At 40.5% G+C, this 27,168-nt stretch overlaps 1 protein-coding gene across 1 annotated transcript in view; it reads right to left on the bottom strand.

Annotated features, from left to right (window-relative positions):
• Window positions 1-7,854: 7,854 nt before the first annotated feature.
• The window catches only part of LOC102858774 (NACHT, LRR and PYD domains-containing protein 12-like), a 42,988-nt gene continuing 23,674 nt past the window's right edge, over window positions 7,855-27,168 (bottom strand). The window contains exons 2-9 of the mRNA XM_006889947.1: window positions 22,640-24,299; window positions 20,606-20,695; window positions 14,136-14,306; window positions 10,640-10,819; window positions 9,813-9,989; window positions 9,066-9,236; window positions 8,840-8,954; window positions 7,855-7,869 (exon numbers count right to left, since the gene is read on the bottom strand). Of these exons, the coding sequence (XP_006890009.1) occupies window positions 7,855-7,869; window positions 8,840-8,954; window positions 9,066-9,236; window positions 9,813-9,989; window positions 10,640-10,819; window positions 14,136-14,306; window positions 20,606-20,695; window positions 22,640-24,299 (2,579 nt within the window). The remainder of the gene's footprint in view (window positions 7,870-8,839; window positions 8,955-9,065; window positions 9,237-9,812; window positions 9,990-10,639; window positions 10,820-14,135; window positions 14,307-20,605; window positions 20,696-22,639; window positions 24,300-27,168) is intronic.

Raw genomic sequence — 27,168 nt, 5'->3', positions numbered from 1 at the left:
GGTAATCGGGATGGGTGTGTCAGGGGCAATGTGATTGGCACAGGATAGAGCACGGTTTAGGGCTGTTGTACATTGGGTTGTTATGAGTCGCAAATGACTCAACGGCACATAACAACAACAACAATGCAGTATTTGTCCATTTGTGACTGAGGTATTTCACTTTGCATATTGTCTTCCAGTCTCACCCATGTTGTGTGGTGTTTTATAAGTTCATCATTTTTCAGTGCTGCACAGTATTCCATTGTATGAATGTATTAGAGTTTTTCTATCCATTCATTTGTTGGTGGGAACCTGGATTGGGTTTTTTTGCTATTGTGAGTAATGCAGCAATAAACATGGGTGTGTATACATCTGTTTGGGTGGCAGCTCTGGTTTCTTTAGGGTATATTCCCACTAGTGGGATAGCTGGGTCAGAGGATATTTCTATTTCCAACTTTTTAAGAAAGTACCAAAGAGATCACCTTCCGTTCCATAGTGATTGTACCATTTTACACTCCCACTTGCTGAGAATAAGGGTTTTAATCTCTCCATACCTTGCCAGTATTTGTTGTTTGCTGTCCTGATAAACTCTGCTATTGTTGCTGGGGTGAGATGATTATCTCATAGTTCTTTTCTCCTGTGTGATTTAAAAACTACAAAATCCACTGGAGGGTCAGATATGTGTTGGTATTTACTCAACAGCAATGTGGGGGGTGTTTAATTTTTTTATTATTTTTGTGTGTGTACCGTCAAATCGGATCTGAGTGGTACAAGAGGAAATTGTCCCTCCTTCTTCAGCAGAAAATCTGGTGGATTTAAACTGCACACCTCTGGGACTGCTGTGCAGCTTCTTGCCACTAGGCCACCAGAGCTCCCTAGCAATGAGTTTTGAGACTGATATTATTTTTGCCTTAAATAGTAGATTATCTCTTGTTTATTATGTACCGTGGAATTGGAACTGACTCACACCCTCCCATGGGTTTTCAGAGGCAGTAAACCACAGGGAGGAGACTGCCTATTTTTCTCCCACAGAACAATTGGTAGTTTCAAACAGCCAAAGGTGCCACCTTGGGATTAACTTCCATCAAACTTGGGGTGGAAAGTATATCTTTTCTTCAAACACTTTTCTACTGTACCCTCTAAACTAAAGTCTGTAGTCAGAGACATCTCCAAATTATAGAGTAATAACGTCAATTAGAGGACTAAGGTGCACCTGATTCAGGCCATGGTCTTTCCAATCATTTGCTATGCATCAAAGAGCTGGACAATGAATAAGGATAAGAATCCATGCCTCTGAACTGTGGTGTTGGAAGAGTGCTAGAAATCCCATGGACTGCCAAAAGAACAGATATGTCTTGGAAAAGGTGAGTCAGAGTGTTCCTTGGAGGCAAAGATGATGAAGCTTTGTCTCACATACTTTGTGCATGCTGCTAGGAGAGGTTATTACTTGGAGAGAAACATTGTGTTTGGGAAAGTGAAGAGGCAGATAAAGAAAGGAAGACCCTCAACCAAGTGGGTTGACTCAATGACTGTGGCAATGCACATAAGTGTGTCAGAAATTGTGAGGATTTCATGGGACAGGACAGTATTCAGATCAGTTGGTCACTGGGTTGCTATGAATCATTTTCGACGGCACCTAACTACTGGTGGCAACATGAACTATTCCTGATATCATGAGTCTCAGAAATGGTCCTGCTTGCTCCTTTCCAGTGGTTCTTTCCCTGGTCTTGGGTGGTTTCTTCATATCCTGTGCAGACTAATTATAAGCAAACCTCAAATGAATCCTCTACAGATCTATTTAGTCCTCTCCTCTATGATTCTCTTCCCTGTGAATTCTAGCTGCCAAGGACTCCCTGAATATTCTGTCTCTCCTAAACTCGGGGAGTTGAATTTCTCTTGCTCCATTATGACCTTGAAATTCTTTCCAGGTATTATGCTCCAGCAATCATAGGGCTGGCCTACCTTATTTGATCTTCCTTCTCTTAGAAATTACTATCACATATTATCTGTTGTTATTCAATACCTAAAAACTGCTGTATCATCTATTTTCCTATTTTTTAAGGTTAGTTTATTAAGGGTCGGTTCACTCACTGTAATTCCTTCATTGCTGGTAGTTAAAATCCTCCACATTTTGTTTTTCATCTTTCAGTGACTGGGGTAATCGGGACGGGAGTGTCCGAGACACTGCGATTGGCACAGGACAGAGCAGAGTTTAGGGCTGTTGTACATAGGGTCGCTAGGAGTTGCAAGCTACTCGACGGCACATAACAACAACAACAACAACAACATTATAGGCATTAAATTTATCTTTCCTATGTGTGCCAGATATGTTCTACTTTATCACTAATCTTTTGATTTTATTTATGGTGCATTCTTTTCATAAAGTTGGTGTGTTGGGCTGTTTTGTTTTTTTTTTATTTTGACACTGTAAAAGCTTTCTTTCTTTTCCATTGCAGTTTATGTTTACATATTTTCTTCAAAATCCTCCCTTTTTAAAAAAGAAAAATAACCCCAAAATGCAAGTGCATTTTTTTTAACATCAAGTTTATTAATTATAAAAGTGCATGCACATGGTAAAAAAGCGTCAGGTAGAACAGAGGGTTACATGATGAAATGAAAAGCTCATTTCCTCTTCTCACCACCCCTACTTGCCAAATTTCTGTTGCTAGAAGTAACACAATTAACAGTTTGTTGTTCATTGCCTTCCAATCTATTTTCTGGTGGCACTCATACACAGGCATATACATTCTTTTGTATATACTTACATCCATTCAAATAGAGCTCTACAATTTTTTCACTTAACATTCAATCTCTGGGTTCTGAAAGCAAATTAATGTCATCAGATGCTTGCCAGTCTTCTAGAGGGATGAGGACAATCCGTGAACACAGTAGGGAAAGTACATAAGGAAAGACATATTCATCTCGGTAAAATCAACACAGCAAAAAACCTGGCACACAGTAAATGAATATATGTTAGAAGAGCTGAAAGATCTTGAAAAAACCTGGAGACAAACTTCTATCTTAAGAATTTTTTTTCCTGGCCTCCTTACTGAGAATTCCCATCTTCCAGGGAAGTGAGGAACAAAATATGCTTGTATACAATGTGAATGAGAAAATGTATTAGCTAGGCTCTTCTACAACTTATCTGGAATAACTTCTCACTGTGTGTCTCTTTCCCCACCTGATTCACTGCCTCCGGTGCACTTTATTTCATACAGATTCACAGTACATATTAGTTGCACAGCAAGAAAACCTGGGAGCTCAAAGATGACATGACTGAGTTCTATTACAAGTTGCTGTTGTTTGTAGATGCCATCCTGTGGACTCCAAGTCAAAGGAACCCTATATGCAACAAAACTAATTCCTGCCTGTTCCTGTGCCATCCTCACAAACTTGTGCCTATTGCTGTAATCATGGTGTCAATAAAAAAATAGCTACCATGATCAGTTAATACCTAATGTGTGGTAGGTACCATGTTGGTAACAACAGTCCTGCAAACTCATGTCAATTATCCTCATTTTATAGTTGAGAAAACAGAAGTTCTAAAAATCCAAGAATTCAGGGCTTTGACAAAAAAGTTAAGCAATTTCCAGTGACAACTCAATATCAGAACAGGTCAGCCTACTTTCCATTGAACTCACATCATATCCATTCCTGTTGTACTGACTTGTGTTATTTTCCTGGTCTGGCATTCCTTTTCTCCACTTGTCTCAATCAGTGTTCCATGGACGTTAGGCAAGAAGCAGAGGATCTGTGCTAAGCTATGCAAGGTGCTGTCAGAGGTGGGGCATGTGAATGTGAACAAATATAAATACACTGGGGAGGTATCAAAAGTTCAGAAAGGGAATTGAAACTGGGGACTGAAGTGTATACTCTCATAAAATTCTAATACAAAGACATCTCTCTCCTTCAGCTTTTTTTTTGGGGGGGCGGGGGGATGGTGAAGAGACTGAGATTGAGATTGTTCACAGCTTCAGTTTGCTCAGCTCCACAGTCAACACTCTTGGCACCAACAGCCAGGAAATCAAAAAACGTATTGTGATGGGAGAAACAATGAAAGTTACCACAAGTGTTCAGGTCTTTCATTCTCCCTCTCCATGACTTCCTGCAATATGTTTTCTTCCTAACAATAATTTTAATATATTGAATTTTGTCCTCATTGTTTAAAAAATATATTGTAAAAATGGAAAAAGAATATGCTGATATGAGTAACCACAAGAACATTTCCAATGGTGATTCATTTTAGAAAACACAAGGCATAGGAATGATTGTGTGAAATATAACCTATACTTGGACCAAGAGGCAGTCATCAGAACAGAGCAAGGAAACACTGCATGGTTCAAAATTGGGAAGGGTGTATGCCAGGGATGTGTCCTGTCTCCATACCTTTTCAACCTGTATGCAGAGCAGATTATCCAAGAAGCTGGGCTCTATGAGGAGAAGTGTGGCGTCAGGATTGGTGGAAGATCTATTAACAATCTGCGTTATGCAGGTGACACAACCCTGCTTGCTGAAACTGAGGAGGACTTCGTGCACTTGCTGCAGAGGGTCAAGGACTGCAGCCTTTAGTATGGATTGAGGCTCAATGTCAAGAAGACAAAGATTCTCACCACTGGACCAATTGGTAGCATCAGGATGGCCAGTGATTCTCCACCTCTTTTAAGTCTACTTGAGATGGGTCCACATCAAGTTTGGCTTCTTCCATGAAATCTTTCCCTATTATTCCAGCTCATTGTGTTTCTTTCTCAAATTTTACAGTTATACTTAAAATCAGCACCATAAGATATAGCATGTGTTTGTATACTTTCTTATTCTTTAATCATGCCATATAAATTGCTTCTTTGACTTATACACATATCTTTTTCCCCACTTCATTGTCTGGTAGTTGAGAGAAATGGCTAGTTTCCAACCCCAACTCTCCAACTAGCTATGTGATCTGCAACTAGTCACAACTTCTCTGAGCCTCATGTTCCCAATTTAGAAGTTCTTGCAACAACAAATGAGCATTGTAACCAAATATAAGAACATAAGATATTATCACTGCTGAGGACAACTGAATTAAGGTGCTTCTGCTATATAAGGGATAGAAATCACTGCTGCTTATTTTGCACTAGTGTCCCCGGCAAAAGTTAACAGGTTTAAAACACAAATATTGCACAGCCGTTAAAGGTGGTGTTAGATAGGAGTATCTATCCAGTCAATCTTTTCAGAGAGGCTTGCCTTCAAAATTACCAGTTAATTCCAGGCTTACTTGTTTTTAATGCTTCCATCTTTCTGACTGTGTCTTCATGTAAATGATCTGTGTCAATGCTGTAAAAAAGGAGGAGGGTGGGAAATCTGTATTAAGCCAAGTCAACAGATGCCTGCAGTAGCTCTCCTATTCTTTTGGGTAAGATTCCCATTCATGCTGATCCATGGTACCACTTTATCTATCTAGTCCCTTTCTTTGAACTCCAAAGTTAAAATATAAAACCCTCCTCTTGGATTCTCAGTTCTATATCCCTTCCTCACTACTGGCCCTGCTTTGACCAACGCCCTGATCCAGTTTCCACTCCTATATATGCAACCTCTCCCTCTCTGTGGGCTCTGTTCTTTCAGCTTACAAGAATGCATATCTCAAAACAAGGTGAAAATGAAAAGGAACAAGAACAACTGCCTTTTTCCTCTAAGTCCACAATTTAACTCTAGCCCACATCTCTCCTCTTCTGTTACAAACTTCTTTTTTTAAAAAGTTGGTTTTACTCCCGATCTCTCTAAGTCACTATATCTGGTTTCTGGCCCCACCCCATTACTAAAACAATCTTAGGAGAGGTCATTAATGTCCTTCTAATTGATGGTCTCCTAAATTCATCAGATCTTTCTCAGTACTCATCCTATTGAACCTCTCTGCTACACGTGAGCAATTCCTCCTTGAAATTCTCTTTTCCCCTTTACTGGCAACACACCATTCTCTCCCAGTTCTCTGCACACCATTCTGACCTTTCCACCTTCTTGGTATACTTTATGCAATTTTCCTCCTATGCTCATCTCTTAAAAGATGTAATGTTCAGGGCTAATCCTCAGTGTTATTACTCAGTTGTTCTTCTTTGTCACTCTTCCTAGAGAATCTCTTTCTTCCTACATGCAACTATGTACCTATTAAAAATTTCCCTTGACTGTCCCACAAACACTTCAAACTCAACTCAATATATATTTGGTTTTAATTCTTGATTAAAGAATTTAATTTCTTTTATGCGATGGAGTTAGAAGTGAGAGGTCTTCAAGCAGTTTGGTGGTGTTAAAGAATTAACAGGGTGTTTCAGGGAGGGAGAGGGAAAGTTGAATCAGAAACTTAATGCTTCCTAAACAATGACACCTTGGCTGATGCTGTCTCTTAATATGAACAACTTTTCTCTATCTTTACTGCAAATTTCCCTGGCAATAGGGCCTGTGCTCCAAGAAGATTTTCTTGATCATCTGGGGCTAGATTAAGCACCCCATGCCATGAGTCTCTTAAGATCTTGTAATAGAATAATCAACCTTATTTTATAAGGATAATCAGCACATGTACTTCTCTCTACCATTAGACCTACCAGTTCATGAACACTGATCCTATATCATGTCTACTCATCCTTTCCTCTCAAACACCTGGTACAAATGCCTGGCACATAAGAGGTATTCAGCAAGTAAGTACCTATTGAATAAATGAAGGTATGCTTTGTTAGTCTTGGGATACAATTTCATCTTTCCCCTTGATCTTGTCAATGTCTGGACATCTAGTTTTTATTGAATGCACCATCAGGTGTCTCCTTGCCTTGATCCTAAATGTTCTAAATTACCTACTGGTCTCCTATATGTATGTACAATATGCAAAGCACTGTGTCAGGAAGTTAACAATACATGATGTAGTGAGAAGGGTGAGAATGGCTATACAACTTGAAGGATATAAGCAATGTCTCTGAATTGCACATATGTAGAGATCGTGGATTCTCAACAATAAAAAGGAAATATGTATTTTTTTTAAAAAAAGTCATGATTACAAAACAGAGGGGGGGGAAACAAGAGATGTCATGAGGAACTAGATTCAGACCCTGTGCTCAATCAGTGCTTAGGAAATAACCTTCCTGAAGCCTTTTAAATCTCCAGAGAAAACCACCCTTTCTAGGAGGCAATCGTGGATTCATTCCACCTCTCAAACCTTATCTTTCTCATATCTTTCTCTTGTCTTACTTGTATATGAATGGATTTTTATTTATTTCAGTTGTCTCATATGCATTCTAATATCCACAATGTATTGAAGGCCAGTGAATTATGTCTATTCTTATTCATTCTGCTGGGGGGGGTGTGACTTTTGATTGTAAGCTATTAAGGTTTGAGGGTTGGCCTGAAAATAGAAATGGAAGCACACTGGTTAAAAGGCAAAGAGAGCTCAAAAGAAATAGGAAATGGTGCCATGATTTTACAATAAAACAACAAATAACGGCATACCATTGAAAACAAAATTATTTCTCTTTGTGGTCATTTATGACTTTTGCTGCAGCATACATGCTGAGGAATGCTACAACAATAAATAACTCTCCATTTATAGAAACATTAAGGTTGGTTGTTGAATATATTTCAACCTGTTGACAATAAAAACTCCAGCTGCCTCTTTCTGAGAAATACTCCATGGAGGACTTTGACTTCTGAGGCCTACCATGTGGTAAATAATTCCCTCTGTTTAGCAGTAATGACTGCATTCTTGGACATCTGAAACAAGGTTCACTTAGCTGGTAGAGACCCAGCTTCTGTTTCAGCCAGCCTTGTAATCAGGCCTTTATGCTGTTTTCATTTAAGCTTCAATCTATTAAATTGACTTTGGATTGGGAAATTTTTGCACTCAGCTTTTACTTTCCATTATGTGTTCCAGTTCTGAAGGCCAGAAACAAATGGTCATTTGGCCACTGGTTATCTGCCAACAGAGCACAGTTGTATCCTAATTAAGAATTACTTTGTGTGTCACGCCAACCTGCTGAGCTGGCAGCAGACACTGACCAGAGAGAGTCAAAACCACCACCTTCTGTAATTGTACCATTACAGCTTCATCTCTTTGAGCCTTGAAAACTCTCAAAATGCCCCCTAGCAGATGTCAGAAGAGGAAAAATGGAAAAGGGCCTAACATTTGTTGATTGCCTACTGTGTGCCAGGGATTGCACTAGGAACATTCATAAATATTGCAATCGCACATTAACCTCCAGGTGGTCAGTTACTAGTATAAGCCTATGTTACAGATAAGGATACTGAAGTTCAGAGAAGTTAAGCAACTTGTCCATGGTTATGCAGCTAGTAAATGCTTCACTTAGGATTTGAGGCAGGCTGAGTGGAATCTAGATCCTGTACATTTCTTTTTCCTACTCTAATTTGCTTGGGAGGGTGGAGGGACAGCGCAGGAGGGGAAGACCCTCTATGAGATGGATCGATTCAGTGACTGGGGTAATCGGGATGGGTGTGTCAGAGGCAGTGCGGTTGGCGCAGGATAGAGCAGGGTTTAGGGCTGTTGTGCATAGGGTCGCTATGAGTCGGAAACGACTCGACGGCACATAACAACAACAACAACAACAACAACTCTAATTTGCTTCCCTTAGCAATAAGATATGCCTAGTTTCTGCCTCTCTCTCTCTCTACTCCTGTGTCTTAAGAAGAAAGGCCTATTGGTAATATAATCTGCTTTTGCTGCTTTGCCTAGGCTTGCCCTACCACCAAGTATTCTTCTCTTCACTGCAATGGGGTATGACCAAACCCAACATGTCTGTTCTGGTGTCACTGCCCTGACCACGGTAACTTACTAGAATGTCTGTAGTTTACATAGTGGATGAATCAGTGCATCACACAACATCTGTACTCCAAAATCCCTGAAGTCATTTCCAGTTATGTCTAGCAATGTCAGGTTCTCATTTCTGCTTAGGACAGAGGCCAGGGCTTCACAGCACGTATCTGTGAGATGACACTTTGCTAACCTATAATGGAGTAGGGATTTAAGGGAAAAAAAGTTTTATCCCAAGTTCCATACTGATTTTCCATTTCAAATACAACCTGGAACCCAATAGCTAAAGTTCCTATAAATTTACCACAGGGTCTGTAGTTTGCAGCCAGGATGTTTTAGCCCTTCACACAGCACCTGCATGCCATCATCCCCCAAGGCATTGTCACTGAGGTCAAGGTCTCTCAGAGTTTCATTGATGGAGAGTGCACTGCACAAATACTGACAACATGCTCCAGTTAGGTGACAAGTCCACAATCTGCCAGGAAATAAGGTAGAGAAGGCTGGCATCATTTCATCTGTTCTGAGTCGCTTAAGGAATTGTGTTTGCCCACTAGGAAAGCACTTTACCATGTAAGGTAAAAAAGGAAAGAAAAAAAAGAAAGTAAACCAATGGGCCAGGCCAGGTGACTGTTAGAAGGAATAGATTTACTCCCCGCATGTACTTACTGCTTCATTTACTGCTCCCTCAGAGATGCAACTGTCAAATCTTTAATTTTGGGATATTACTGAAATGGAAAACTCTTTCTCTGACTCAAGTCTACAATACTTACGCCAAATCCTTCAACTGACAATCAGGCAGTTTAAGTCCTTCACACAGCAGTTTCAGTCCTGAGTCTTCAATTTTGTTATTAATTAGAAGCAGCCTTGTTAGACTACGGGTGGTACTTAGGATGTGGGCAAGTGGCTCACAACAAGCAGCAGAGAGGGAACATTCAGAAAGCCTAAAAGGATAGAGACACCAGGATAGCTGTTAACAATGGGCAGCAGGGAGTTCCACTGAACCCTAAATGCCAAAGCCTGTGAGAATGGCAAGAACCAAAAAACCACTTACACAAGATTCTCAATTATACCCGTTGAACGTCTTCGCTGCAGACCTTCACAGAGAAGCTGTATTCCTTTATCCCCCAGGGGATTGGCAAACACAAACAGTTCTTTTAAAGACTGACTCACTCGCAAAAAAGAAGAGAGATCCACACAGCTAGCATCTGTGAGGTTACATGTGCTTAAGCTACCCAGAGAGAAAGAAAAGAAAAATCAGCCATTGCTGTCATATTGGTTTCCGGAGAATGTTCTCCCAACCTCCTCACTTAGCTGAGTCCCAGACATCTTTTAAGTTCTAGCTCTTCCCCTACTTCATTTACAGAGTTTCTTCCTGATGTCGGCAGCTAACAGTGACCTCCTTCTCTGCCCTTGGCTCATCTGGCATTTCTAAATAATTCCATACACATTGAATTGTGTTACTTTAAAATTCTTTCATATCTGTGTACCCTTAAGGGCAGCCTTGTAACTTGTGACTCTTGTGGAGTTCTGATAATTCCATTCATATCTATCCCAGTTTTGTGTGTATAGTAGGTATTCTATATCTATTTAGTATTATTTAGTATCATTTGTGTAAATTTCTAGGGCTGTCGTATACTGGAAAGAGTATGAGATTTGAAGACATTTCTGGCTGTATTACTTAGCTTTTGTGAGCCTCAGTCTCTACCTATAAAATGGGGATTTAAAAAAAATCCATCTTATATGCTTATATGATTAATGTATGTAGTAAATAAAGATATATAATTTCTGAGAAGTACCAAACATGGAGTCTGGCACATAGCAGGCACTCAACAAGTTTAATAGTTTTAAGATGATGCTAGATAGTTCTAAGATACTTACTCTAGCTTCTCCACTCTACAGTTGAAATGGCTGAGGCCTTCACAAAGATACTTCACCCCTGTGTCTCCCAGAGGATTTTCACTCAGGTCTAGCTCAATGAGTTTTGACTTGTAAATGAGAACAGAGGCAAGGTACTTGCAAATAACCTCTGAATGTTCTGGGTGAAAGCTAGCACATAACCTGGAAGGAAAGACATACAGAGATAGAATTGGCTACTTTAGCGTCTTAATAATTCCCTGCCAATAATGCTGTATGTTGTTGTTGTGTATTGTCAAGTCAGAACTTCCAGTGAGTTTTCAGAGGTACTAAAATCACACAGGAGGAGACAGCTTTTCTTTTTCCCATAGAGCAGTTGGTAGATTCGAACTACATCCCTATGGATGTAGTTGTAAAGACTCACTGATACAAACCACCACCACCCCCAACTCTGAGAATGTCAGTTTCCTGGCCCACATTAGAAGGATTTGTGCAATGCATCCAAAACAATGTGGGTATAGTCTATATAGTGGACACTCAATAAAGGTAGGCTGGCTGACTGAGAGAAAGAGAACTTCTGTGATCATCCTTTAAAAAATTTCAAGTCAAAAGATCTCTCCTTTTCTCTTTTCTAAATCTTTATTAATTTCTATTTTCTAAATTATTAATAATCTTATGTGCTATCCTTAGAGAGACCCAACCCATCACCATCATTCACATAAATATTCCACTTTTTTTGATAAAAGATTTTTGCTGCCTTTTCTATTTTCTCAGTCTGTTTCTCCCTATTGGTCTAACTCCTTGAATCATTTACCATCAACTTTTCCTTCCATCATTTCCAAGAATTTCTGTGATATGCACTAGAGCCTTTGAGTCCTCAACTGTCTTTTGAGTTACAAGGCTCCAATTCTGTTTAAAGAGAGCTCATGAGATGTATTTATAGCTCCCAATTTAGAAGTTTTAAATAGAGGCACTATGTATAAAGCAAGTTTTCAAAGTTGATTTAAAAAAACTTTAGTGCTAAGGAACTTTTGTTTAAAAAACCCACATACACATAATGACAATACTTTGATTATGGTACTTACAATTGGCCTGGAAGTCAAGCTTATCTAGGTTTCAAATTGTATCTTTGTAATTTTTTAGCCATATGATGTTAGGTCTCAATTTCTTCATCTGCTAAAATGTGGATAATAATCTGGACCACTCAGAGTAGTTGTGGAAAATAAAGAGATCATTTCTACAAATTATTCAACACCATGCTTAGGACAAAGGAAGTGTGCAATAGGCTGTATTATTACAACTGTTATTCATTTATCAACTATTATCTGATATCTGACCATAGTAAAAAATCAATTATATTATTATTTTGCACATTAATGATGTACATCTGGTAAAGGTTATATATCAACTTGGCTGGGTGATGCTTCTCTATAGTTAGATAGTTATGTAATTATGTAATTTAACACCTATATAGCCATCCTCTGTTTTGTGATCTGATATGTGATCATCCTCTATTTTCATATGAAGTAGATTTTTGCACAGGTAAACTTGGATACTAACCATGTCAGTAGGTGATAAGTGAGCATAGGATTGTCATTAATGTAACTGACAATTAAAATTAAATTTCTCTGAGTTTGTCCCATGGGGCTATTTTTGGAGACTAAAAGACATATTGCCATGGGAAAATCTGCTGTTAGGGACCTCTCCAAAGTGCTGAAGAGCAATGGTATCTCTTTGGAGACTAAGGTGCGTCTGATACAGGCCATGGTCTTCGCAATCACTTGTTATGCATCAGAAAGTTGGACAATGACCAAGGAGGATAGAAGGAGAATTGATGCCTTTGAGCTGTGGTGCTGGAGAAGAGTATTGAGAATACCATGGACTGCTAGGAAAACAAACAGATTCATTCTGGAAAGGGTTAAACCAGGCGGCTCCTTGGAGGTAAGGATTCTGAGGCTCCGTCTAACATACTATGGACATGTTGTAAGGAGGGACAGGTCCTTGGAGAGGGACATCATGCTGGGTAGGGTGGAGGGACAGCGCAGGAGGGGAAGGCCATCTATGAGGTGGACTGATTCAGTGACTGGGGTATTTGGGATTAGTGTATCGGAGACAGTAGGATTGGCATAGGACAGAGCAGAGTACATAGGACAGGCTACTGTACATGGGGTCGCTATGAGTCGCAAGCTACTCAACGGCACATAACAACAACAACCACTTTCATTCTCCCTCTCCATGACTTCCTGCAATATGTTTTCTTCCTAACAATAATTTTAATATATTGGATTTGGTCCTCATTGTTTAAAAAATATATTGTAAAAATGGAAAAAGAAAATGCTGATATGAGTAACCACAAGAACATTTCCAATGGTGATTCATTTTAGAAAACACAAGACATAGGAATGATTGTATGAAATATATCGTCAGTGAAGGAAAATGTGGAACATACACACAGAGAAAAAAACCCCACTATGTACATGAATGAAACAAAATGTACATGAATAATTATACGCACACTAATAAAAACACAGAGGTAGAAAAGAATTAAAATTTGGCATAACAATGAAAATTAGGGAATTAAGCTAATTGACTATATATTAAGTGATGAGCAAAAAGAAAAAATCAATACATATAGAATGCAAAAAGTACATAATAAAATATTTCACCTCTAAGAAGGTACAGAATAGGAATGATTTTTAAAAAATAAAATATTAATCAGTTAATCCTCTAGGAACTTCTAATACATATTATCTTTTAATCAAATCTTATTCTCTTAACATCCATACACGGTTTCTCGTAATAATTTTTACAATGCCTTTCATCAAATAGTATAATTGTCATTGATTGAATTGTGCCCCTCTACAATGTGTGTCCACTTGACTAAATCATGTTTTAAGCAGTCATGGAATGGATGAAAAAGGCAGGTTAAAAATGGCATAATCTTCCCCCATGGTGTGATTTGATGTAAGTGAATTAAAATGGGATGCAACACTCTTAAAATCAGGCTTCAGTCCTGATCCAGCATAAAGTGATTAAAGTTGGATGTAACACTCTAAATCAGTCTATCTGATGCATGGACAGGGAGTTACCCTGAAGTATGGCCTAAAACACCTTTTATCTTAATCAGAGATAGGGAGAGAGAAGTGAGCACAGAGAGGAAGACTTATTACTACCAAGAAAGAAGACTCAGGAGCAGAACTTATCCTTTAGACTGGGATCCCTGTGCTGAGAAGCTCCTAGATCCAGGGGAAGATTGATACCAAAACACATGATGATCTCCAAGGAATGCCAGTCCCACAGATATTGAAAGGAGATAAGGACTTTCATGCAGAGCTGACACAGAGAAAGGCTTCCTCTAGAAGTGGTGCCCTGAATTTGTACTTCTACCCTCCTTAACTGTTAAAGGATAAATGTCTGTTTTTTGAAGCCATACCACACTTGTGGATTTCTGTCAAAGCAGCACTAGATAAGACAATAATTTAAAAAATTTTTTCTTGCAGAATAGACGCTAACAACTTACTTGAGCTTCTGTAATTTGCAATTTGGGTCTTTTAAGCCTTCACAGAGAAATTTCAAAGCTGAAGCTTCCAGTTTTGTTTCAGAAAATTCCAACTCGGTGAGGCACTGACTGGTGCTAAGAACAGCTGCTAGTGCCCCACAAGAAGCAGAGGAGATAAGACATCTGTACAACCTTCAGAGAACAGAAGAAGGACCTCATTTCCTTATTCATATATTCCACCCCCTCCAAATAAACAGAAATTAACAAAAAAATTGGTAGGCACATAAACAAGATATTCTACAGCTATCAGTTACCTCAATGAATGTAACATACAGTTTGGTTGTTTCAGTCCTTCACAGAGAAGCTTCACTCCCGAATCTTCCAGGGTATTTTTTACAAATTCCAAATCTGTCATATACTGGTTGGTTTCAAATACTAAGGAGAAGTCCCTACCACAAGAAGCTGTGAGGTGGCAGAAAATCAGTCTGTGAGGAGAAAAAGGCATTTCAGAGAAGAAATCAAGGCTCACTTTGAAAATACTTGTTCTTTTCCTTACTGATAAAATGAATCATTTTAATTTACTCAACTTCTTATTGGGTGCTAACCATAGTGCTAATTGCTCAGAAAGCAGATAATTAAGATACATATTTTGACCTCAAGGAAAGTCATTAATGGGGGGAAAAAGATGAGAAAATCATGGATTCCATAATATGGTGTAAAAGGTGCTACCAATTGGTAGATACAAGCATAATTCACCCTATCTTGGAATGAAGTTTGGAGGATCAAGGATATAAAAGAAAGACATGCTTGAGTAATGTCATGAAAGACAACTAGGAATTCAACTGGGTAGATGATAAAAATGAGTGTAGAAAGAGGAAGAGGTTGAGGTTGAAGTGCAATCCATACACAGAGGAACCTGTGCAAAGGTCTGTAGCCAAGTGCTTAGTTAGAAAGACTGGAAGGATAATACCAAACTATTAACAGAACTATCTCCAAGAATGAAAGGCATAAAATGTATAGGTAATTAAAAGTAATTAAAACTCATTTACAATGATCTGATATTATCAGGGGAAAAGTTCTTTTTTATTTTGAAAAACATACACATACATTGTTTTCACAACAGAGAAAAATAAAAAGAATAAAGTAAAAGGGAAAAGTGCCTACATTCCCATCACTCAGAGACAATCATTTAAAATTTTGTTATTATATAGTCCCAACTTTTTATGACATGCATATAGAATTATAGATCCATTATAATAAATGAAATCATTGAAAGAGCTGTATCTAGACATAATATATAACTTTGGCACATTTTATACAAACAGGATCATAGTACTTATGACTTAGAGCACTGGTGGTCTAGTGTAAGAAGCTACGCAACAATCCCAAAAAAGCACAAGGTTCAAATCCAGCAGTTGCTAGCTGCTCCACAGAAGAAGGATGGAGAATCTCCTGTGTGACTTACTGTCTCTGAAATCCTGATGGAAGTTCAGCTAAGGGTCAGTTCTGACTAGAAGACACTCAACAATAAGAACAATTATGACTTCTTTGATTTCACATGTGTTCTCTCATTTCACCTTCATTCATACTCTAGTGGATTTGAACCCATGAGAACTATGACCACTGGGTTAGTAGCACATCTTCCTACAGACCAGATCACCAGAGAGCACCATATTTTCTCATTTAGTCCTCTTTGTAGGCTGTTAGATAACTAACTATTCAAACACAAAATCATAGTAAGTGGAAGACAGGACACAACTGGAGGTCTGCATGCCTCATAAAATCATTGAAGGCTGTAGGATGTATGATTAAATTCCTTTTATGATGTAGTGGTGCAGGATACAGATTTGCTATTGGGGTACTGCAATGGTCTAGGTGCAAGGGGGCTGGACTAGCATAGTATGAAGGTGGAATAATACAGTTGGATGGGTTCAAGACTAAATGGTCAGGGATTGTGATTATTTAGGATGACTAGTATTCACTAGGGTGCCAGTGAGCAAATGGGGTGGATGGTTTTTTGGCTCCACCTTCTTCCTTCAAGGGGCTATCTCAGATCACTGTGGGGGTGGGGGTATTTCCTGTAGGTAGACTCTACCTACCTGGCTTGGAACAGACCATTATGGAGGGTGTACTTTTTAACTTGATAACAAGGATTTTATTTTCTTGGTTCCAAGCCTTTTCTGATGACTCTTGTTTTTGTGCCATATTGAAGCCTTCTGGCCTCAACATCCTAGGGGTGAGGGGCAGGGTGAGGGAGGGCTTCCTTATGCATTCCCCCACACCCCTGTAGTCTCTGTAAGTTGGAACATCCCAGTGTAGAGGCCTTGTGGGTTGCCCTTAGGCTTTCTTTGTGCTGGAGCCTCTGGAAGGAGAAAGGTACAGGTGTCTTTTCTGTGTAGGTGTGGTCTGTTCCATTGGCTGGTACATTTCTGAAATCAAAGACAGGTGAGGACTAACAAGAGGTATCTTAAGGGCTCAGCAGATCATTCCAAGGGTTAGAGGCAGAGGGGGAGGAAAATAAGGGGGCAGCACAGAACAAAACTGGTTGCTCTTTCTCCTAACAGAACTAGAAAAACCACTAACACTCCCAGTACTCATGGCCTTGAATCCTGAGGATCCGTGTGCTGGATTCCAATACACTGAGGTGGTGGCCTTCATCAATGAGAAGATAGCTGGGCATGCAAAAGGCCCCGAGTTCTACCTCAAAAATATGTCCCTGCCCTGGGATGTGGTGGAGAACAAGCTCAGAGTCATCCTGAAGGACAACGCTGTGCCCAGAAAGGCCAAGGAGGCCTGTGCTTGGGGCAGCTTGGCTTTGGGCTTGAGTTCTGCCTGTAGGCTTAGCCAGCTGCTGGAGCGCAGAGTGCAATGGCTGAATGACTTTGCCAAGCTGCACAGGTCAGCCGCCTTGGCCCTGGCCACAAACCTTAAAGAGCTCACTGCGCAGCAAGAACTGGAACACAAGGAAGCAGCCTTCCAGCTGCAGTTGCTCCAGAACTCCCTGGAGGAGATGAGAAAGGAATGCAATCTGTTGAGGCGAAAACTCCTACAGGCTGTAAGATTGTAATTCCCAGTCTTGTCCCTCCATTGCTCCTTGTCCCACTCCCCAGGCTTCTCCCCAGCCCCACCTCCCAGGGTTCTCCCCTGCCCTGCCCCTTTTGCCACTAACTCTACTACTCTTCCTTTGCCCTTCTCTTCCCCTCCCACTCCACTCCAGATAATCTTAACTGCTCTCTTCTTTCCAGGAGATGCAGCGACCTCTGGTGTGGAACACAAGGTGGAAAAGCCTAGCAACTGCTTGTAGGGTTGGGACAGGAGAAGGCGAGGAGGAAGGGGGGACGGTGGCCCCAAGGTGGTCTAGGATAGTTAGTGCCAGTGAAACTGAGACAGGAGAAAGTGATGTGGAGGAAGAGGAAGTACTTTCCACAGGATGGCCAAGTCTGGCCACTTCTAGTGGGACAGGAACAGAAAGTGAGGAGGAAGAGGAGGCAGTGGCGAATGAGCTGCTAACCCTGGCCATTGCCAGTGAGGCTGGGTCAGAAGGAGATAGCAAGGACACAGATGAGGAGGAGACAGTGTCCAGAGGACAACCACGCCAGGCCACTGCCAGTGGGGTTGGAACAGAAAGAGAAGGTGAGTCAGTGGCCACAGAGCTGCTGAGGCCAGCCACTGCCAGTGAGCCTGAGTCAGAAGCTGATAGTAAGGAAGTGGAAGAGGAGACAGTGTCCAGAGGGCGACCATACTTTGCCACTACCAGTAGACTTGATAGAGAAGAAGGTGAGGAGGCAGTGGCCCCAAGGCTACTAAGCCTGGTCGCTGCCAGTGGGGCTGGGACAGAAGGAGAAGGCAAGAATTTGGAGAAGGGAGAAGAGGAGGCAGTAACTACAGGGCAGCCAAGCCTGGCTGATGCTGCTGCTACAGGAGAAGAAAAGGAGAGGCATGTGGCAGGGGATCCCACAAACTCTGCTACTGAGGCAGCCCAGGAGCCAGGGAGAAGCTTCCCAGCGCTTCTTGGAAATATGGAGTGGAAAACTGTCACCTCTGCGACGCGGGAAAGCAAGCTCAGGTTAGTGAAAACAACTATGTTTTCTTTCTCTGAGGCTTGGCCCAGTATCTCACTTCCTTTCCAATTACTTGCCACATTCATATACTCATTGTTACGTCCTTTATTCTGGTTCCAAGCCCCACCCACACCAGCAGCCACCGTCACTGCAGGACCTACACTTGAGACAGCTCCATGTTGGGCAGGGCTACTCTGTGGTAACATTTTGGTGTGATGGTAGTGATCCAAGGGCTAGATCTTCAAAACCCCAAAGTGGAAAAAAAAACCCCAAAGGGGCAGAAGAGATTCTGAAGCCCCTCAGCATAGAAGGCTCCCATGATAGTGTGCAGATTGGTGGACTGGATCTTCCTGTGGCGGCAAGCTGTGAATTTTTCATTATGCTAGCTTGAGTATAGGTCCCTGTTCAGGGCGGCCCGCTTATGTCCAAAGTCAGAAACTGGTACTGGGAGAGCAACGGCAAAAATAACAGACCATCGAAGAAAATGTTAAACTAGCTGGAGAAGTGCACTAAGGGTGGCAGATAGTGGGGATTTCTGAATCCCAAGAGTCCTCAGGAATGAAATGGATGAGAAGCTTATTCATATTCTGAGGGACTTCTATAACAAGAAACAAGTCGGTTGGTAAAACTACCCTCTGTTAAAGGCAGAGAGATACTAAAGGAGCAGTCATGAAGGAAGAGTCAGAAAAAGAGATGGTCTCAGGCTGAAAAGAAAAAAGAGTTTTAAGAGGATCATGTTTGGCAGTGCCTGGAGCTGCAGAGTGGCCCCATTAAGAAGTGTGCACTGATCCAGGGCAGTAATGAGGCAGAAGAAAAACGGCAGAGAAGTAGGAAGTGAGGAAGTCTATGGCAGGGAGACTTTCTTCAAGGAAAGGAAAGAGGTGAGGAAGGCTATTTTGAACATGGGAGAAATGTGAGACACAAAGGAGATAGCTGGAGAGACCTTTAAAATGAATGAAAATATAAAAGAATGTGGTAAATCCTGTATATACTATATAGCTGACATATCCACCCTTGTTAAATGAGTGGGTATCTACTCTGTTGTTAGATTGGGGGGAACCCCACAACAAACAAACGTGAAAAAAATGTTAAAAAAACCCAACCTTCCTAAGTACTGTTAAGTACTATGTATATTTATAGGTTTACATTTACAGATATATACATATAGAAAAAGATCTAAAAGACATTACCAAAAAGATAATACCAAGGGGCTGTGGGATCAGAACCAGAGATGGGAGGTGATAGGGTGCAGGGTTATGAGGTAATCTGAGTAGAACAGGGAAAGGCCTTCACATTTTTATATTATTTTTGTATTGTGCAAAGTTAAATAATGAAATATTAGCAAATTTTTTTAAAAAACAATGCATTTGTGTGGGTGGGTTAGGAAAGGTCACCTCTTTCTCTGGGATAAGAAGGGAGAAGGAAGGCAGACGCTGATCTGTGGTAAGATTGGGAGTCTACAGAACTATGTCATGTCTATGATGTAGACAGACAAGGAACCTTGAGTGAGTGAAGATGGGAGGGCAGGATAGTGTGGAGGCTTCGGGGTATTGGCACTTTTTAGAATAACAGGGATAGGATGAAAAATAGAGGAGGAAGAGAGAAGACTCCTCAAGCTATATGGAATCCAATAGGACTAAGCTGAAAAATCAAGAGGTGGGGCAGTAGGAACTTGAGAAGAAAAGGATATGGATCCAGGAGAGGCACCAGATCCACATCTCCTGGTGCTATAACCTGCCACCCACTAATTATAGCAAAATCTGCATATACAAAAAAGGAAAAGGAAGGAACAGAGGCAGATGTATGAAAAATAGCGCCTATGGCAAGCACCAAAATTGAGTCCCTGTTCAAACATCTGGTACTCATCATTCTGATAACCATAATGCTAGCTCAAAGATACAAATCAAGCTCATTAATCTTTTATTTAACACTACAGGATAATTGCAGCTGCACTTCCTTGCTTTCAAGGATGAAAATTTGTCTATGATGTACTCAAAGTCATTCACCCTCCACCCCTGCCCTGGTTTCTCTTCTTTCTACACTCAGCGGTGCAAGATCACACAGCCTGCCTTGATTCATGGGAGGCTCTTAAATCAGAAAGTACTCTTTTGAACTTTCTAAGTGATCTTTCACAGCTGGTGACAGCAACTGTGATGCTCAATAGCAACTGCTCAGTGGTGTGTTCCCCTTCAAGTGGCACCCAGGGCATGTGCCACACCTTAGATATACATCTGGACAGGAGTTAAGGGCAGAGACATATGCCTTCCATTTCTTTCTAGTCCTGTAGCCTATCTTTTCATTTGCTGCTCTGCTATGACGAAGCTGAACACTAGTTAACTTTGTTTTCAGATCTGACTGGCTAGGGGTACAACCTAGTCTTTGCTTGCAAATACCAGGCTTTTTTTTTTTTTAAAGCAAAGTTCAACTTACTTTAGGTGTTTTATTTTACAGTTTGGACTGCGCAGGGCTTTGCAGAGGAAGTGTAGCTGAGACAATGGTAAATTGCGCATCTGAGATGACCTAAAAGAGATGAGAAGTAAAAACAACTTAAAACTTTTTCTGCCCAAAAGCAAAAGTTTTATGTTACCATGATATTACCTTAGCTTCTGCTTCTAAAATCCTTGAGAAGTACTACTTCAATGTGCAGATAAGAAAATTAAAACACAAAAAAGTATGGTAACTGGATGAAGGTCAGTACTCAGGTCTGTCAGTTTGCAAAGCCATTTTAAAATGTGCTAGGCAAAAAGTAAATATTTGACATACATGCATTATTATCCTCAGTCCTTAACTCGATGATTATTGTTATGTGCTGTCAAGTTGACCTTGACTCAACGACCACACAGTAGATCTCAACCCTGTTCTATCCCGAGCCAGTCTCACTGTCTCTGAGACACATCTACTGACCCCCATTTCCTCCATTACTGTGTCAGTCTATCTCATCTGGGGTCTTCCTCTCCTGTACTGTCCCTCCACCCTTTCAAGCAGGATGTCCTTCTCCATGGACTCCTTGGCAATATGCCCAAAGTATGTGAGTTTATAATCACCATTTTAAAAGTCAAGTAACTTTTTAAAGCTCTTTTTTATAATATAGCTAATTCTTGGATTTCAGTGCAAATATAAGAACGTATTATCATACTTGAAAACCAGGACAGTTAAATAGTAAACTCTAACTTGGCCAAAAGGCTTGGGAAAGTGGTGTCTTAGGTTAAATTTTTAAAATTTATTGCCTCTGGCAACAAGGCTTAATTTGAGCGTGGAAACTCCATCTAAAGCTGATTTTCTAAAAACTCCCTTTGTTTCTGCCAGTGTTTAAAAATCTTTCCAATTTACCAGCTCACTATGTTCTTAACAATATACAGCTGGACTGACATTCTTCAAACCCTCGTAGCCAAAGTCCTTCATATTCTGAGTCTACTTAATCTGTTCTTCCCTTCCCCATCTAGTCTCAAACAAAAGCTCTTGTCATACCTTTCTTCCCCTCCTTCCTTACTTCAATTCCATAATCTATGCTTATTTACACCTTCACACTATTGCTCATTATTTTACAAGAGAACACATAGGTTCATACACGGCCCACTCTTCCCTCTTGGCAAAAGACTGAGGCACTATTCACCTTAAGTAGAATACAGATAGTACAAGTTTATGTTGTCTTTCATACTATAGTTTATATCCCAAGCCTTTTGGCCAAGTTAGAGTTTACTATTTAACTTTCCTAGTTTTCAAGCATGATGAGTTCTTGTATTCGCACTGACATCCAAGAATTAGCTATATTATAAAAGAGCTTAAAAAAGTTACTTGATTTTTAAAATGGTGACCTATAGTTAATAGGTCAGAGAAGTGTACTTTTTTGTATATAAACAAAATTCATTATTAGGAAAGTGGTTTACCTAAGCCTCTTAGAACTTCAGCACTGAAACCTGGGAAGCTACAAGGTTTGGTATAAAGAGCCTATGCTTTACAGTGAGAGACAGAAGTTTAATGCCTAGCTCTGCTCCTTATAACCTGGACTCTGAGGCCTCAGTAATGAAGTACATTTAGAGAATGACAGCCACTCCAGATAGATTCACAACCTTATCCACAGAGATCCTCTATACCAAAAGAGGAGAATTCTTGGTAATAATGATGATCTTATATGTCCCTTATATAAAGCCATTAAGGACATGTAGATGATGAACACTGAAGATTAGAATACACACAAAAAGCGGGGCTAACACAGTGCCTCAACATTGTAAGTACGCAAAAATGTTGGTATCCCTCAGTGTCTGTTTACCTAGACCAGTGTTCAATATGTGTTAGATATTTAGTTTCTCTTCAGTGTGTTTATTGACATCTAATATGGAAAGCTGCTATGATTAATTAATTTTATCTCTCAACAATGCCCTGACTTTCTAATACACAAAATTAACAAGGAGGCTCTTTGTTTTAAAAGTCAGAAAACTGGAGGAAAGACATGAATATACTCACTGATTACGCATCACGGCTGGGGGCCTGAATGCTGAGGCTCTTCCTCCCTCCTCAAATCCAAGTAGGTGCTGACACTTCAAAGATATTGACAAGTGCCTCTGACTGCTTTTTACACAGTATGACATAGCCAGAATGTCCATTTTTGTGTAGGTAGGCTGAAGCAGTATAATTGACTGTAAGTCACCAATTATCTTTTCTGCAAATTTTTCTTCCTGAATCTCATATAAACAGTGAAACAAGTCTACTGGTTCAAGCTGTAACCTCGTGGATTTATCCTTTATTTCTTTTTCAGTCCACTTCAGTAACTCCTCTCGAAGTCCTGGAGAGACTTTTCTTCCAAAAGTAGTTTCCAATGTCTTCTCATTTCCTTTATGTAAGAGGCCAAATAAGAATTGTATTGTTAGTGATGAAAAACCTTTTCCATATTGTTGAAAAATTTCTTGCCATGTTTTCTCCACTTGATTAAAAAACATCCAGCTGCTCTCATTCTTCAGGGCATAGAACACAGCAGTCAAGAACTCTTGGAAACTGAAGTGAAGGAAAGTGTAAACATTGATACCTCTTTCTGCTTTTTGTAAAAAATGACTGAGAAAAATGCAGTTGATATCATGCAGTCTTATCCCGTGTCTTCTGAGGTCATTAACTTGAAACAGAACCTTCTGCTTCTGCAGTCCCTCTGCAGCCAAAGAACAGAGGCCCCACAAGCAGCTCTGTCCATTCCATACTGAGATACCAGTAAGAGTTTTGAGGCACTTGGAAAAGTAGAACAGATACACATTTGTCATGGTCTGAAGTGACCTCATAAGAGCCTTGTCATCTTCTCCCTGTGACTGTAGGACAGTGCAGATTATCCAGGAGATGATAGGGAGAGAAGACATGATTTCAAGGCTTTCATTGTCTCGCAGACCATAAAAGACTTTCATTGCCATGCTAGCACCTGAATACTGACTCAAAAAATAGGATCTCTTTTCTGCTTCTGTAAACCATAGAATCTCTACTTGGATAGGTTGTTTTAGCAGAGAGTGCAGCTTCTTCATGGCTGTAGGCCGGGCGGTAATGAGGAGGGAAGATTCAGGAAATAGTTTTTTCTTTACAAAACTGCACAATAGAGCTTCTACTGTTTTCTTCTCCTGGGGATCAGCAGTAAGAGCCCCTTCCTGGTCACCTACAGAGTCCTGCAGCTCAGGGAACCCATCAAAAATGAACAGAAGCTTCTCTGGATATGTCAGAATGACGTCTAAGATGGGTCTTTCTATATCTTGAAAAGTGTAGCCAATCAGGTCAACCGCACTAACATTAGTAATATGGTTTATTTCTCTGCAGTTGACATACATGAGATAATCAAACCTGCCTGGAGTAACCATTCCTGCTGCCCAGTTGAACATGAACTTGTGCACCACAGCTGTTTTTCCGATCCCTGCACACCCTTGAATCACCACGGTTTGGGATGCACTGGAGCCCTCTTCATCAAGATCAAAAGCATGTTCCATCTCAATAAAATGTTGTTGTTGAGGGATGCCGCATGGTGTCTTTTCTGATATACCATGTTCCTTGACAAGAAGCAGTCTTGGTTCAATATGCTTGCCATGGTGGTAACATTTATCAGTTCCTATTTTCAGATATTTTTCTTTTAGTTGTTTTTGCAAAATTTCCCGGTAATCTGAAAAGAGGTAATACTAAGAATTAGTCATCACAGAATTCTAGATGGCAGTACAAATTATAATTAACATTGCCATCATCATCATCATCATTTCTACTTGGCTGTCTCACAGGTTCCTCATATGATTTTGATGCCTCTTCTTGATGGCTGTGAGTTGAAACTGACTCAATGGCACCAGACAACTCCCCTGTTGTTGTTGTTGTTATGTGGCGTCGAGTCGCTTGCGACTCATAACGACCCTATGTACAACAGCCCTATACTCTGCTCTGTCCTGTGCCAATCACACTGTTTCTGACACTCCCATCCCAATTATCCCAGTCACTGAATCAATCCACCTCATAGAAGGCCTTCCCCTCCTGCGCCGTCCCTCCACCCTACCAAGCATGATGTCCTTCTCCAAGGACCGGTCTCTCCTCACAACATGTCCAAAGTATGTTAGACGGAGCCTCAGAATCCTTGCCTCCAAGGAGCCATCCAGTTTAACCCTTTCCAGGACAAATCTGTTTGTTTTCCTAGCAGTCCATGGTATTCTCAATACTCTTCTCCAGCACCACAGCTCAAAGGCATCAATTCTTCTATCCTCCTTGGTCATTGTCCAACTCTCTGATGCATAACAAGTGATTGTGAAGACCATGGCCTGTATCAAATGCACCTTAGTCTCCAGAGAGACACCATTGCTCTTCAGTACTTTGGAGAGGTCCCTAACAGCAGACTTTCCCATGGCAATGCGCCTTTTAATTTCCTGGCTACTGGTGCCAAGAGTATTGACTGTGGAGCCAAGCAGACTAAAGCTGTGTACAATCTCAATCTCTTCATCCATCCTCATGCTGCCAACTGGTCCAGTGGTGAGAATCTTTGTCTTCTTGACATTGAGCCTCAATCCAAACTGGAGGCTGCACTCCTTGACCCTCTGCAGCAGGTGCTTCAGGTCCTCTTCCGTTTCAGCAAGCAGTGTTGTGTCATCTGCATAACACAGATTGTTGATAAATCGTCCACCAATCTTGACCCCACATTTCTCCTCATAGAGCCCAGCCTCACGGATAATCTGTTCTGCATATAGGTTGAAAAGGTATGGAGATAGGATGCATCTCTGGCGTACGCCCTTCTCAATTTTTAACCATGCGGTGTTACCTTGCTCTGTTCTGACGACTGCTTCCTGGTCCAAGTATAGGTTTTGCATTAGCACGATCAAGTGTTCTGGGATTCCCATTCTTCTCAGAGTCAGCCACAGTTTGTTATGATCCACACAGTCAAATGCCTTTGCATAGTCAATGAAACACAGAGAGACATTCCTCTGGTATTCTCTGCTTTCAGCTAAGCTCCATCTAACATCAGCTACAATATCCCTAGTACCCTAACAACAAAAATATATAAAGCCATCATTCTCCAGGTACTTCGTCTCAGTTAAATGGTGCTATTAGTTTCTAGTGGCCTAGTGGGTAAGGAGTTGCACTGCCAATCCAAAGGCAGGCAGTTTGAATCCATCATCTACTCTGTGGGAGAAAAATGGGCAATCTGCTTTGCATTTACCACCAAAAATTCACTGAGATGTCAGTTACGAATCATCTCAAACTCAACAGCAGTGAGTAAGATGATTTACTCAGAAAACTATAAGAAGCCATCGTTTTTTTAATCTTCCACATACAATCAGCAATATCTATCATTTACATCTTCAAAATCACCTCAAATCCATTCACAAACACATGCAAATTCAAAGCACTATCAACTCTTTTAGACTGCTGAAATATCCTTCTACTTTCACAAAACAGCCAAATTGATTTTCTAAAAGTATCAAGTTTTCAGAGGCAGTTATTCACAGGGGAGGAGATTGCCCATTGCTGGCAGCCTCAAACAACGTGCCTTGGACTGCAGCACAGGTTCTTGCCACTAGGCCACCAAAGTTCCCTATCAATTAGATTGTGTCACCTGGTGTAAAGTCCTTATTCAAGACATCCGAGTCCTAATTACCTCCCCAGTTTATTTTCTATTATTCTCCTCACTCTACACTAAAGCTACACTGGACAATTTTTAATTTTTTGTGAAAATATGCGTGACATGTATGCTAACCTACTTTTTGTTGTTATTAGGTTCCACTGAGTCAGTCAGTCATGACTCAGTGACCTTATAAACAAAGCAGTGGAACCTTGCTCTAGCCTAAGCCATCTCAAGAATGTCACATTCTTTCCCACTACAGGTCTCTGCACTGGTTATGTTCTCGGCCTTCAACATTCTTCCTCCGGCTCAGATTTAACTTTAAATAGTACCTTTGGAAAGGGGACTTTCTGGCTCATCCAAATGAAAGCAAACCCTCTTCTCCATCCCTATACTCTTATTTTTGCCTTAACAGCACCTAGCAAAATTAACCACTCTCTTGCTTATGGGGTGTTGGGTTTTTTAAATTTATTCATTCTTTCCCACTAAACCATCACTTTACATGTTTTCTTCACCAAAGTATCCTGAGAAAACTAGCATAATAATTACAATAAATATGTATCAAATATGGCTAGAAATTATTTTCAATTAAAAACAAGCTCTTTTATCACTGCCTATGCTATGCCTAGCAGCCCTTGTCACTCAATGGTTAAGTTAGGTAGAAAGGTTGGCAGTTTGAACCCATCAGGTGCTCTGTGGGAAAGAGATATGGCAGTCTGTTTCTGTAGAAATTACAGCCTTAGAATCCTTAGCACCTACTCCATATATTGGAATCAAATTGTCAGCAACAGGTTTGGGGTTTGATTTTTCATTCTGTGTCACCCATTGTTATTGTACTAGGTCCTTTATACATATCAGTAGATTTTGTTTCCACAACAATCCCATGAAAATTTTCCAAAACCTACAACCAGGTGTTTTGATAAGTATTAAAAAAAAT

The sequence above is a fragment of the Elephantulus edwardii genome, unplaced genomic scaffold (genome assembly GCF_000299155.1).
Source record: "Elephantulus edwardii isolate Elephantulus edwardi_28Jun2011 unplaced genomic scaffold, EleEdw1.0 scaffold00083, whole genome shotgun sequence".
Lineage (NCBI taxonomy): Eukaryota > Metazoa > Chordata > Mammalia > Macroscelidea > Macroscelididae > Elephantulus > Elephantulus edwardii.
This window is presented reverse-complemented; position numbering and strand designations above follow the sequence as displayed.